This window comes from Engystomops pustulosus, chromosome 6 (assembly GCF_040894005.1).
Source record: "Engystomops pustulosus chromosome 6, aEngPut4.maternal, whole genome shotgun sequence".
In the NCBI taxonomy this organism is placed as follows: Eukaryota; Metazoa; Chordata; class Amphibia; order Anura; family Leptodactylidae; genus Engystomops; species Engystomops pustulosus.
The window spans coordinates 175220552-175234729 of NC_092416.1; the positions used below are offsets into that span (position 1 = coordinate 175220552).

Below are 14178 nucleotides of genomic sequence, written 5' to 3' on the forward strand. Positions count from 1 at the left end.
AGCTGTTCCCTGGCATGTGAGGAGTTAATTGGATTTTTGGTATAAATAGAATGTATCTACTTGTCTGCCGCGTATCCATCAACCAATCACTGCACTTCATGCAGAATATGATGTGATGGGTGATGCCCAGCATACCCGCTATTAGACGGCCAGCTCTCGAGGTGAACCTGACTATATGAATACATACATAGAAGTAGGAGGAGCATAATCTGAATAAGCAGAGCTGCAGTGTAAAGCATGGGGACGGAGAAGCAGCTGCAGCAGGAAGTGGACTAACTAAATACCTGCTGCAATGGTAGCTGTTATCAGCTAGCTGTGTCGGACTGGCCCACCGGAGGATCTGAGGATCCCATGGTGGGTCCCAGTTCTAATCCAATACCAAGAGATGCAGCAGTGGGCAACCTAACTTTGGGGAATTGGAGAATTATAAACGAGGGGCTGGCAAAAAAATGTTATCTGGTTGGTCCAAAGAACCCCAGTCTGACAACTAGTGTTATTAATTTAGGGTGTGTTAAGGGTGCAGTCCCCAGATAAGGAGACTTGATACTGCATTGGGGCTCATGAGCAGGCCCCGTGACTGTGGTAATCTTCTTATATGTGTTATCCCTTCTAAAATTTGCTAATGAGCCTGGAAGGCTCCTGTGGGTTACCAGAGCCCCTCTGTGCTGCAGATGCATAGGCTGTTACATTGCACAGGAGCACTACCCCCTCCTTCTGTGTGAGATTATGGAGTTAGGTATTGAGGAAAGACAGTGCAACACCCTGTGAAGCTGCAGCATGGAGGGGCTCTGGTGACACCCTCAGGAGCCCTTCTGGCTCATTATCATTATTGGATAAAAAATATAAGAAGATGGGTAAGTGTCCCTGTTATATCATGGTGGATTTTGATGGTAGATTTCCTTTAAATATAACCTTTCACCGCCTCATACATGTAGGGGCTGCTACACAGATTCAGGGGAACTTAAGTTTTCCTTTCTAGCCCCCCACGGTTGCTGAGATATTAGTCCCAATATCTGACCATTATAATCCTCTACACTGTCAGAGAGGAGGAGCTGGAGTACAGGAGGAGGGGGTGTGTGTTATGTTAATCTACTCAGTGTCTCAGTATTAGATATTATCATAATACACGCCCCCTCCTCCTCTGCTCCAGCGCCTCCTCTATGACAGCGGAGAGGATGATAATGGTCAGATCCTGGGACTGATATCTCAGCAACTCTGGGGGCTAGAAAGAAAGTCCAAAGTGTGCCAGAATTATGGTATATTCATCCCCATATATGTGAGGTGGTGAAAGGTCCTTTTTAAAGGTCTGTTCACAGTGATCTAAGGTGATGTGATTAATCCTGTGTAATCTTGTTCCTTGCAGATACATGATCACCTCCCTGGACAGGACGCACGCCGGCCATTACCGCTGCATCGTCAGGAATCGAATGGGCGCCTTGCTGCAGAGACAGACCGAGGTCCAGGTGGCCTGTAAGTCGCCCTCCAATTTCTAAATCATCTTTTATGATACTTTGTAGAGGTCATTAAATCACAAGATCGAAAGACAAAAAAAACAAGCGCAGTGTTGGAGTAAATGTCTAGCAGCGCGGCTCATAGAATATAATCTACAGATCCTTAATATAGCCCTACGGCGCCTACGCCTGGCAGAATCACAAGCGAGTTAATGCACAGACATCATATAGACATCAACAGTAAACAAACTGGAGGGAAAAATACGTTAATAAGGAAGAAAACTGATTTACGGGTCTACAGGCACTTGCTTGGTGGCTTGCAGTACCGCTCTTCACCTGCACACTTGACAAGCAAATCACATAGACCACAATGAAACAGCGCCCCCACTTTAGTTTTGCTTTAAGTAACATATAATATAAAATCTATCCTACTTTAGTAGCTCAAATAACTTCCAGTCTTTTGTGAAGGCTTTTTACAAGATTGAGGAGGGGGTAGTAAGAATTTAAGCCCCGTTCATCCAAAAGTGCAGACACTGACGTTAGGGCATTGTCTCTGCTGTTGTTGATGTTAGGTTTAAAATCATTCCAATTGTGGTGAATTGGTAATTTTGCTACTTTTATGAATCGAAGGCAGCAGTCACAGTGAAATAGCCAGCAGTCATAGTGTGACCCCAGTAGTCACAGTGCCTGCCCTCATTAGCCAGTAGTCACAGTGATTCCCAGAGTAGTTACAGCACCTTTCCCCAGTAGCCAGTAGTCACAGTGATTCCCCAAGTTGTCACAGCATCTGCACCCAGTAGCCAGTAGTCTCAGATCCGGCCCCCAGTAGTTACAGTGCTGACCCAGAAGCAAGCAGTCTCAGATCCTGCCCCCAGTAGTCACAGCTGCTGCCCCCAGTTGTTACAGTGACTACCCCCAGTAGCCAGTAGTCTAAGATCCTGCCCCCAGTAGCCAGTAGACTCAGATCCTGTACTCAGTAGTCTCAGATCCGGCCCCCAGTAGCCACTAGTCTCAGATCCTGCCCCCAGTAGCCACTAGTCTCAGATCCTGCCCCCAGTAGTCACAGCTCCTGCTCCGAGTAGTCTCAGATGCTGCCCCCAGTAGTCACAGCCCCTGACCCTAGTAGTCACATCGCCTGCCCCCAGTAGTCACAGTGATTCTCAGTATCCAGTAGTCATAGTAATTTTCCCAGTAGTCACAGGGATACCCACAGTAGGCAATAGTCACAGTGATGCCCCCAGTAGTCACAGAGGCTGCTCTCAGTAGACAGTAGTCACAGTGATACCCCCAGTAGTCACAGTGGCTGCTCCCAGTAGACAGTAGTCACAGTGATACCCCCAGTAGTCACAGTGGCTGCTCCCAGTAGACAGTAGTCACAGTGATACCCCCTGTAGTCACAGTGGCTGCTTCCAGTAGACAGTAGTCACAGTGATACCCCCTGTAGTCACAGTGGCTGCTTCCAGTAGACAGTAGTCACAGTGATGCCCCCAGTGGTCATAGGGATCCCCCAATGGAAACAAATATTTCCAATGCTCTTAAGCGACCCCGGTTAAAAATAATTTGACCCCTTTGGGGGTTCCGACCCACGGGATGAGAACTGCTGGTTTAGATGAATGTAGATTTCGTGAAAATGGGGGTTCAGCATTCCAGAGAACACTGTCCAGTGACTGCCTGCTTTACACCACCCCAGCACTTTCCTGACACTGTGATGATCTTAGGCCTTGGGCAGCTTTTCCCTCCAGCTCTTAGGGTCACAGTTGTGTTCACCTCCCAACTTTTGTCATAAAGTGCCAACAAAAGCTGCAGCGCACTCAGTTGGAAAGGTTTAAGAGTAGAGCAAGGAGTCGACGGCTCCCTGCGTCACCACTGCCTAAACATACCTCTCCATGTCCAGGACTGTGGCATCTGCACAAAACCAGCCTATCCCAATCACGTGGGCAAGGGCGGACTCTAAAACCGTCTTCAATTAAAAAAAAATTCTAAATGAATGTCCGATTGCTGTCCTGCAAATCAATAAACTAAATTAGTCCCAGGTTTTTTTTCCCCTTCTGTTCTGCTCTGATAGATAAAAAAAAAGTCTTAACGGAAATTAGAAGTGAGGACGCGCGAACATGTCACCGGATCGTCGACATTCTGGGTACTTTAGGCGGAATGTTCTAGAAGACGGGCTGTGCCAAAACAAATGAGTCAGATTAGTGGACTCACACATAGGATTGTGGGGGAAAAATGGATTGGTTTGAAGTTATACAGTATATAATCATTATATATTTGTATACGTTTGTATTTTTTTTTTTTTGGTATTTTGGTTGAGGGTTGCTTACACACAGTAGCCCTGCTATAGAATTCCCAATCTAGAAGAGCAGTGGGTCACCACAAACTGGGAGTGTTTTATCATGGGTGGGGTTTATATAAAAGGCAGAGGCTAATTGTATTCGGACCATATTCAGACCACATCTGGTCTCACGTCATCCATCAGACCCATTGGCATCTCGGGAAGTCGTCTTCTAATAGGGGTGGAGAAAGCCATAGTCCTAACTTTTGGGACTCCCTATAACCTGATGGAACAACAGGTCCTTCTCTGTGTTTGTTGTGGAACAACAAGTGACCAAATGCTTTTCTCACTACACATGAGGCATTCTACGAATTGTAGTTTTGCTAATTGGGCCTTGCTTTACCACTGTACCAGCTCAAAGGTCATGAATGAAGTATGAAAATGCCTAGGCTTTATGTCCTTTGTGGCAATAGCTTATACATGTACAAGCTCAGGATGATGTGATGTCTGCTACATGTACAAGCTCAGGATGATGTGATATCTGATACATGTACAAGCTCAGGATGATGTGATGTCTGATACATGTACAAGCTCAGGGTGATGTGATATCTGATACATGTACAAGCTCAGGATGATGTGATGTCTGATACACGTACAAGCTCAGGATAATGTGATGTCTGATACATGTACAAGCTCAGGATGATGTGATGTCTAATACATGTACAAGCTCAGGATGATGTAATGCCTGATATATGTACAAGCTCAGGATGATGTAATGTCTGATACATGTACAAGCTCAGGATGATGTGATGCCTGATACATGTACAAGCTCAGGATGATGTGATATCTGATACATGTACAAGCTCAGGATGATGTGATGTCTGATACATGTACAAGCTCAGGATGATGTGATGTCTGATACATGTACAAGCTCAGGGTGATGTGATGCCTGATACATGTACAAGCTCAGGGTGATGTGATGTCTGATACACGTACAAGCTCGGGATGATGTGATGTCTGATACATGTACAAGCTCAGGATGATGTGATGTCTAATACATGTACAAGCTCAGGATGATGTAATGCCTGATATATGTACAAGCTCAGGATGATGTAATGTCTGATACATGTACAAGCTCAGGATGATGTGATGCCTGATACATGTACAAGCTCAGGATGATGTGATGTCTGATACGTGTACAAGCTCAGGATGATGTGATGTCTGATACGTGTACAAGCTCAGGATGATGTGATTTCTTATATGTGTACAAGCTCAGGATGATGTGATTTCTTATACGTGTACAAGCTCAGGATGATGTGATGTCTAATACATGTACAAGCTCAGGATGATGTGATGTGTGATTCATGTACAAGCTCAGGATGATGTGATGCATGATACATGTACAAGCTCAGGATGATGTGATGCCTGATACATGTACAAGCTCAGGATGATGCGATACCTGATACATGTACAAGCTCAGGATGATGTAATGTCTGATACATGTACAAGCTCAGAATGATGTGATGTCTGATACATGTACAAGCTCAGAATGATGTGATGTCTTATGCATGTACAAGCTCAGGATGATGTGATGGCTGATACATGTACAAGCTCAGGATGATGTGATGTCTGATACATGTACAAGCTCAGGATGATGTGATGTCTGATACATGTACAAGCTCAGGATGATGTAACGTCTGATACATGTACAAGCTCAGGATGATGTGATGTCTGATACATGTACAAGCTCAGGATGATGTGGTGTCTTATACATGTACAAGCTCAGGATGATGTGATGTCTGATACATGTACAAGCTCAGGATGATATGATGTATGATACATGTACAAGCTCAGGATGATGTGATGTATGATACATGTACAAGCTCAGGATAATGTGATGTCTGATACATGTACAAGCTCAGGATGATGTGATGTCTGATACATGTACAAGCTCAGGATGATATGATGTATGATACATGTACAAGCTCAGGATGATGTGATGTCTGATACCTGTACAAGCTCAGGATGATATGATGTATGATACATGTACAAGCTCAGGATGATGTGATGTCTGATACATGTACAAGCTCAGGATGATGTGATGTCTGATACATGTACAAACTCAGGATGATGTGATGTCTGATACATGTACAAGCTCAGGATGATGTGATGTCTGATACATGTACAAACTCAGGACCAGCCTAGGTAGCAAAATTATAGTGTTATGGGAAGTAGATTTTTTGGATGTGTTTCCAGAAGGAATTTCTTTTGCTTATATGGGCCTATTAGTTTCATTTTTTTTTTCAATTTCCTCTTAGATTATAGGTTGGACTTGATGGACCTGGATCTTTATCCAACCCTATCTACTATGCATATCTATAGGCGACGTGGCAGGACTTATTTGCTATAGCGATGCCTTGAAACATAAATGGGGTCAGGTGAACGAGACCCTCACAGTGTAGTGATAGTATTGGGAGCAAGTGGGTTAATAGGACGGCAGATTGAAGAGAATTATCAGCTGGCGAGGCAGAATCCAAGGCCTGACGCCAGGAGAGCGCGCAGCCACAAAGAGACAGATTCTGAGGATGTTTCACAGGTGACAGTTCAAGTCCTTAGTGGGAGATTGAATGTGGAGAATGAAAGAGGAGAAGGACCTGGAGGTGACCCACCAGCTACACGACGAGGATGCTGATGTGGCGCTGTGAGAGGGGATGAGGCAGCGTAGGTGTATGCAGGACAATGACAGCCGGAAAATGATTTGTTCTCTGTAAGTATTTCCTTTAAGATCTGCTAAGAAATCAGAAAAAACTATAGGAAACAATAGAAATTCATGTGAATACCTGACCAGAGCCGCGAACCCAGACCCGGTGTCACACCATTACTCCGAGACTGAGCTTATAGATGCTGGCCACTTACAGGGAATCTATTAGGTCCAGATCGCCTCACAAATCACTAGCAGCGTCTTGTAAAGGGCTTTAATAGAAGCAGAAATTTACCTTTGTGTCGAATAAAATACAAAGATGACGGATGTGGGATAGCCTGCGTGTGCACCGGGCGGAGCCTGAGTGTCCTGCGGGACTCTATGGCTGTAATAGTAATGGTGGCTCAGGGGTCAGTATTGGGCAGTAATGCGAGGGGTGGGATAAGAGCTCCCGCACTGATAAACTTATGTGTCTCACTGGGGGCTTTACTATATGTTGTGGTCTTTATCACATAAAGGCTGCTGGGGGCTTTTTTTAAATGGACGTTATTGGGTGCTTTTTCTCATGGAAGCCAGTGGGTTCTTTATGACATAGATGCTATTTGGTGCTTAATGATATGGAGGCCACTGGGTGCGTTATCACAAGGAGGCTACTGGGTGCTTTATAACAAGGAGGCTACTGGGTGCTTTATCACAAGGAGGCTACTGGGTGCTTTATCACAAGGAGGCTACTGGGTGCTTTATAACAAGGAGGCTACTGGGTGCTTTATAACAAGGAGGCTACTGGGTGCTTTATAACAAGGAGGCTACTGGGTGCTTTATAACAAGGAGGCTACTGGGTGCTTTATCACAAGGAGGCTACTGGGTGCTTTATCACAAGGAGGCTACTGGGTGCTTTATAACAAGGAGGCTACTGGGTGCTTTATAACAAGGAGGCTACTGGGTGCTTTATAACAAAGAGGCTACTGGGTGCTTTATAACAAGGAGGCTACTGGGTGCTTTATAACAAGGAGGCTACTGGGTGCTTTATCACAAGGAGGCTACTGGGTGCTTTATAACAAGGAGGCTACTGGGTGCTTTATCACAAGGAGGCTACTGGGTGCTTTATCACAAGGAGGCTACTGGGTGCTTTATAACAAGGAGGCTACTGGGTGCTTTATCACAAGGAGGCTACTGGGTGCTTTATAACAAGGAGGCTACTGGGTGCTTTATCACAAGGAGGCTACTGGGTGCTTTATCACAAGGAGGCTACTGGGTGCTTTATAACAAGGAGGCTACTGGGTGCTTTTTGATATGGAGGCCACTGGGTTCTCTATGATATGGTGCCCACTAGATTCTTCATAACAAGGAGGCCACTGGGTGATTTATAATATGGAGGCCACTGGGTTCTTTTAGATATAGAGCCCACTAGGTTCTTCATAACCAGGGGGCCACTAGATGCTTTATAATATGGAAGCCCTAGGTTCTTCATAACAAGGAGGCCACTGGGTGCTTTTTGATATGGAGGCCACTGGGATCTCTGTGATATAGAGGCCCCAGGTTCTTTATAACAAGGAGGCCACTAGGTGCTTTATAATATGGGGACCCTAGGTTCTTCATAACAAGGAGGCCACTGGGTTCTCTATGATATGGATCCCACTGGGTTCTTCATAACCAGGAGGCCACAAGGTGCTTTATGAAATGGAGACCACAAGGTTCTTCATAATAAGAAGGCCACTAGATGCTTTATGACAAGGAGGCCACTGGGTGCTTTATGACAAGGAGGCCACTGGGTGCTTTATGACAAGGAGGCCACTGGGTTCTCTATGATATGGAGGCCGCTCTACAACATGTTGTCCATTAGACTTGTCTCTGTAACCGCTATGCGTCTTGCTAATCCTTTGTGTCTTGCATGTCATTGCCATTTTGCCTGATCTCCATCCCTGGAGCCCCTCACCCTGATCCGTTCTCATCTATAACTTCCTGAGACATGAAGAAGATGTCAATACCACATGCACAAGGCTCCTCCACACTCCCTATAACGCTGCGGATTATACATTAATAGCTTATAGCCCGGGGCTGCGTTACTCTCCATCACGTCTAATGATATAGGAAAAACCTCACAGCTTCATAAGGAGTTAATAATAAATCTAATCTACACGCCTCCCATCATCTACATTACGGTAATTGGGCAGAGATAGGACCTCGGCTGGATATAATACTAGAAAATTACCAGAAATATAACAAGGGATCCGCCATCCTCCAGGTACTCAATACTTGTTATAATTAGATAGATATCACATCTCGGCTGGAATTGATTGGTAAAGATTGGCACCGCGTCTAATGGTCGGCACAGGTCACGAGTGATCAATACTCATTAATAATCTCAATATTAGCTCAATGGCGTCCGCCCGGCTCCGAGAGGAAGGTAACGTCCCCACCATTCACTACTCCAAAGCTTTACCTGAATCTAATTAGTCTTTATAGGAAGTTTCCATGTCTCGTGTAATGAGCGACACCCTGCCATGGTATCGCCTAATTACATCATGGGGAGAATATATGTCATCGTAAGTGACTACTAATCCTCAGAACGAAACATTTTCAGACACAAGCTGCCGAAATGAACTAGATTGAGCTTCTTCTGCGCGGCTCATCAGACATGTCTAATTGCCTCCTCTAGTCATTAGGGCCAAAAGCCTCAGCCTTCTGCCTTCATCTCATCCAATTTTGTAAAGTTAAGTCGTTAGTTGAGAGGTTGTGACATCACAAAGGGGATCGGCCAATTAACCCAAAGGTATTGACACCCTTAAGGCCCGTTACATATGTTACTTCAGCCTAGTGAAGAACACACCAAAATAAGAAGTGTTCCCAAGAGTGTCCAGAAATGTATAGAATTATTATTTGTCAGGATCAGGGGTAGTGGAGCCACTGGACCACCACGGATGATGACGTAAGCCGACACCCGGGACCGGAGTCTAAGTGGCACCCGGTTTTCACCAGAGCCCGCCACAAAGCAGGTTGGACTTGCTGCAGCGTGGTACCACCAGGTCGTTCCACAGACGCGACTTTGTCCTCGGTGGCGGCCAAGGCGAAGTACAGAATCGTAAGGCAAGATCATAGTCAGGGACAGGCAAGAGGTCAGGACAGGCAGCACAGGATCAGAGTCGGGAACGTAGTGGTAGGTCAGGACAGGCAGCACAGGAATTGAGGTCACAACGGAAAATCAGGATAATCGCACAGGGCATCAGGAACAAGCTTTCTCTAAGGCTATGAGGCACAAAGATCCGGCAGGGGACACAGAAAGGGGCTGGAATTTATCAGGGCCAGCTCCAATTATCGACGTGCTGGCCCTTTAAATGTTACAGAGCGCGGGCATTGCGGAGACTGGCACTGGAGCCGGGAAAGGTGAGTTGCTTGCTGGGGCACACGGAGGTACACGGGTGTGCGCCTGCTACCCTGGATATGGGTCGTAGGGGCACCCGTGACATTATTATTTAAGTTCCAGTCTGTCCCAAAATATAAAGTATAATTATTCTACGTTCTCTATCAGTCTCTTCCACTTCCAGTACGACTCAAAACACGTAATGGAATCCTTGAAATGACTTCAAAATACGTCTATATACGTTCAATGTGGATTAAAACACGAAATACAATACACATATGATCCCAAAAAAAGTCTCAAAAAGCACAAAAAGTCCCAGCATATAGACCAGCAGGGGACGGGAGTAACTATGAGACTTTTTGCAAAGAAATTCATGACTCTGGCTGTTGTACTATCAGTAGTTCTGAGTTTACACCAGTTTAATGAAGAGGTGGAAATAGTCCTGTGTGACTTTTTAGCAGCGAAAAGTCTCAAAACACCTCAATGCGACGACTTTTCCCCAAAAAAAAGGAAAGCCAATGATAAATAACCCCCTTAGAGCATACAAATATCACAAATACACAAATGCAGTGTATTCACATCTAATACCCCAGATACTTTGGTCCCCTGACACTGTGGGCCCCATAGCAGCTGCTATGGCTGTTACCCCTGCAGTCACTCCCCCGCTTGTACACAAGTTTTGTGGGCTGCATGCCCTGTAATTATCGGAATTCCTTGCTAACCACCAGGATTATTTCCTTGTTATTACTCATTTTACGCCACCTCGAACGAAAATCGGTGGTGGATAAGCAGGTAGTGGGTTGGTTTGGGGCGTTCCTATACCTGTGCACTCGCTTTAGCCATCGCGCAGTCAGGACTGAACGGTTGCGGGTAATAGCGCCATTCTACTATTGTACGCCAGCGAGGCCGGACGCTGGATACATCACGGTGCGCGGGCGTATAATAAATGTCCTCCCTACAATGTATCAATTTATTCCTAAAATATGTGATAAAATTGTAGTCTGTCTCAAAAAGTACATTATTATGACATTTTCTTCATAATATACTCTAGAGCTGTATCTGCCTTGAGTTATATCTGGTTCAAAATGCGTAGTACAAGCCCTGGAATGTATAGTATCATTCCTAAAGTATGTAATATAATTAAAGTATCTCTCATCATGTGCAGTACTTTCCTTGAAATGACTGAACCACTTCTTAGTAACGTATAGTAGACTTGTGCCTGGCTCAAAATGCGTAGTATTAGTCTGGATTATTGGTTCTCAGAACCTGGAAATGTATTATATGATTGTTACAGCGCACAATACTGTTCTATTCTGTCTCCAAGCACAGCACATGCCTGAGAACTATTCTCTATATGTGCTACAGCTCAAAATGCGTGGTATAAATCCGGATTACAGTTCTTAGAGGCCAGGAATGTCTGGTGTAATTCTTTATATACATAGTAGAATTATAGTCTTTCCTTGGAATGACTCATACACTTCTATAAAATTTATACTTGAGTTGTATCTGCCTCACATTCCGTTCTTCAAGCACATAATAGAGTCCATGTATCTGTATTCTTCGTACATTCATTGTAATGACTAATGCACTTCTTCAAGGTGCTGTCCAAAACAGTGTCTGGATCGAAACGCGTTGTACAACTCTGGATTACAGATTTTAGACCCTAAGAATGTGTTTTATAAGTCTAGTTCTAGAATATACGTAGAACATTCCTGAAACTGACCAATTCACATCTTCTAAATGATAGAGATAGATATGAGATAGACAGAGAGCTGATAGGTGAATGGATAGAATTACGGAAAGATTTATGTGAGATAGAATAGATACAGTACATCAAATTGCATAAGTGGAAAAAACACTGTGGTCCTTTATTCCTTATGAATTGTCACATTTGTGCTTGCAAGGAGGCTTTTTCAAGCCAGATATATAGATATGAGATAGATAATAATAATAATTCTTTATTTACTGTATATAGCGCCTACAGATTACACAGCGCTGCACAAAGCTTGTCAAATCGCATAGATATTAGATGATAGATATGAGATAGATAGATAGATATGAGATAGATAGATAGATAGATAGATAGATAGGAGATAGATAGATAGATAGATAGATAGATAGATAGGAGATAGATACATATGAGATGGATAGATATGAGAGAGAGATAGATAGATAGATAGATAGATAGATAGATAGATAGATAGATAGATAGATAGATATGAGATAGATAGATATGAGATAGATAGATAGATATGAGATAGATAGATAGATATGAGATAGATAGATATGAGATAGATAGATAGATATGAGATAGATAGATATGAGAGATAGATAGATAGATAGATAGATAGATAGATAGATATGAGATAGATAGATAGATAGATAGATAGATAGATAGATAGATAGATAGATAGATAGATAGATATGAGATAGATAGATAGATAGATAGATAGATAGATATGAGATAGATAGATAGATAGATAGATAGATAGATAGATATGAGATAGATAGATAGATATGAGATAGATAGATAGATAGGAGATAGATAGATAGATAGATATGAGATAGATAGATAGATATGAGATAGATAGATAGATAGGAGATAGATAGAGAGATATGAGATAGATAGAGAGATATGAGATAGATAGATAGATAGATATGAGATAGATAGATAGATAGATAGATAGATAGATAGATAGATAGATAGATAGATAGATAGATAGATAGATAGATAGGAGATAGATATGAGATATATAGATAGGAGATAGATATGAGATAGATAGATATGAGATAGATAGATATGAGATAGATAAATATGAGAGAGATAGATATGAGATGGATATGAGATTGATAGATAATAGATAGACGCATATAAAATATAGACTGATAGGTAGATAGATACAGATAGATATGAGACTGATAGATATTAGATAGCTAGATAGTAGAAGGATGGATGGATAGATAGATAATAGATTGACTGATAGGTAGATATGAGATAGATACAGATAGATATATGGATACAGATATATATGAGAAATAGACATGAAGATATATAGATAGAAGCCTTAGTATCGGTTCTTCCCCCCTGGACCTGGTGTCTGTGACTGATAGAAGGGAATAACCCGGCGCTGTGCTATTTGATGTTGCCTGACAGTAATGGAGAGAGTGTAATGTCTGGTATTTCTGCAGCCTCTGGATACGGCAGGAATGACAATCAGCAGCATTTCTGCGTCGGGAGAGTGGGGCAGGACGCGGCGCGGGTGACAGCGGGACATTATCTGGAAATGAATGCTTTCTTGTCCTTTCATTTAGAGTGGACCTCCATTCATACACTCGTCCAGATTACACCGCCGCTGGAAACACCAGGGAACCATCAACATTGTGTCTTAAATGAGTCCATTAACCCCTAGGCGCACCAGGACGTTATAGTACGTCCCCGGGGCTAGATGCTTAGCGCACGGGGACGTTCTATAACGTCCTGCTTCTGGCACCGGCTCACGAACGGAGCCGGTACCAGAAGCAGCGGCTGTCAGCTGTCTAGTACAGCTGACAGCCTGCGCTAACACCCGCGATCGGAGCCGGCTCCGATCGCGGGTGTTAACCCCTTACACGCCGCGGTCAAACATGACCGCGGCGTGTAAGGGTGTTAGCGCTGTGGATCGGATCCCCCGTGCCGCTTACCGGGGGATCCGATCCTCTTCCGGGCAGCTCCGAGGACTGGCATGTGCCCCGGAGCTGCCCGGTCTCCATGGCAGCCAGACCCCTTCCGGGTCTGGCTGTAAACTGTCTGAGCATGCGCAAGCTTGCTCAGACAGTTTACACTGCTCTACAATAAAATAGTATTGTAGAGCAGTGTATTGAACTTAAACCAGTGATCAGAGCATCACTGGTTTAAGTTCAAGTATGTATAAGTAAAAATATGTAAAAACACTTAACACTACACATTATAATAAATAAAAAATTAATACATAAAAATATAAGCCCCTAAAATGTCACTTTCCCATAAAAAAACTTAATAAAGTATAAAAAACATAAAAACACAAAAAACCCCCGCATATTTGGTATTGCCGCGTCCGTAACAATCTGCATAATAAAACAGAATTGTTACTGGACCCGCACGGTAAACGCCGGAGGAAAAAAACGCAAAAAACATTCCGAAAAAAGATAATTTTTAATTAATACCCTATAAAAAATGCTCTAAAAAGTGATTTAAAAAATGTTATGCACTCCAAAATAAGCCCACTAAAAAGAACAACTGTTCTCGCAAAAAATAAGCCCCTAACAAGATTTATCTGCCAAAAAATAAAAAAGTTATGCATATAAAAAGATGGTGATGCTAAAATGAATAAGATTTTCTCCAAATTAGTTTTTATTCAGTACAATTGAATAAAAT

The 14178-nt window shown here is 43.3% G+C and overlaps 1 protein-coding gene across 5 annotated transcripts in view; it reads left to right on the top strand.

Annotated features, from left to right (window-relative positions):
• Positions 1-14178, top strand: part of SDK2 (sidekick cell adhesion molecule 2) — a 427828-nt gene that overhangs the window by 325153 nt on the left and 88497 nt on the right. For all 5 annotated transcript variants that reach the window (XM_072112538.1, XM_072112539.1, XM_072112540.1 and 2 more), the window contains exon 3: positions 1364-1470. In XM_072112538.1, coding sequence (XP_071968639.1) covers positions 1364-1470 — 107 coding nt within the window. The remainder of the gene's footprint in view (positions 1-1363; positions 1471-14178) is intronic.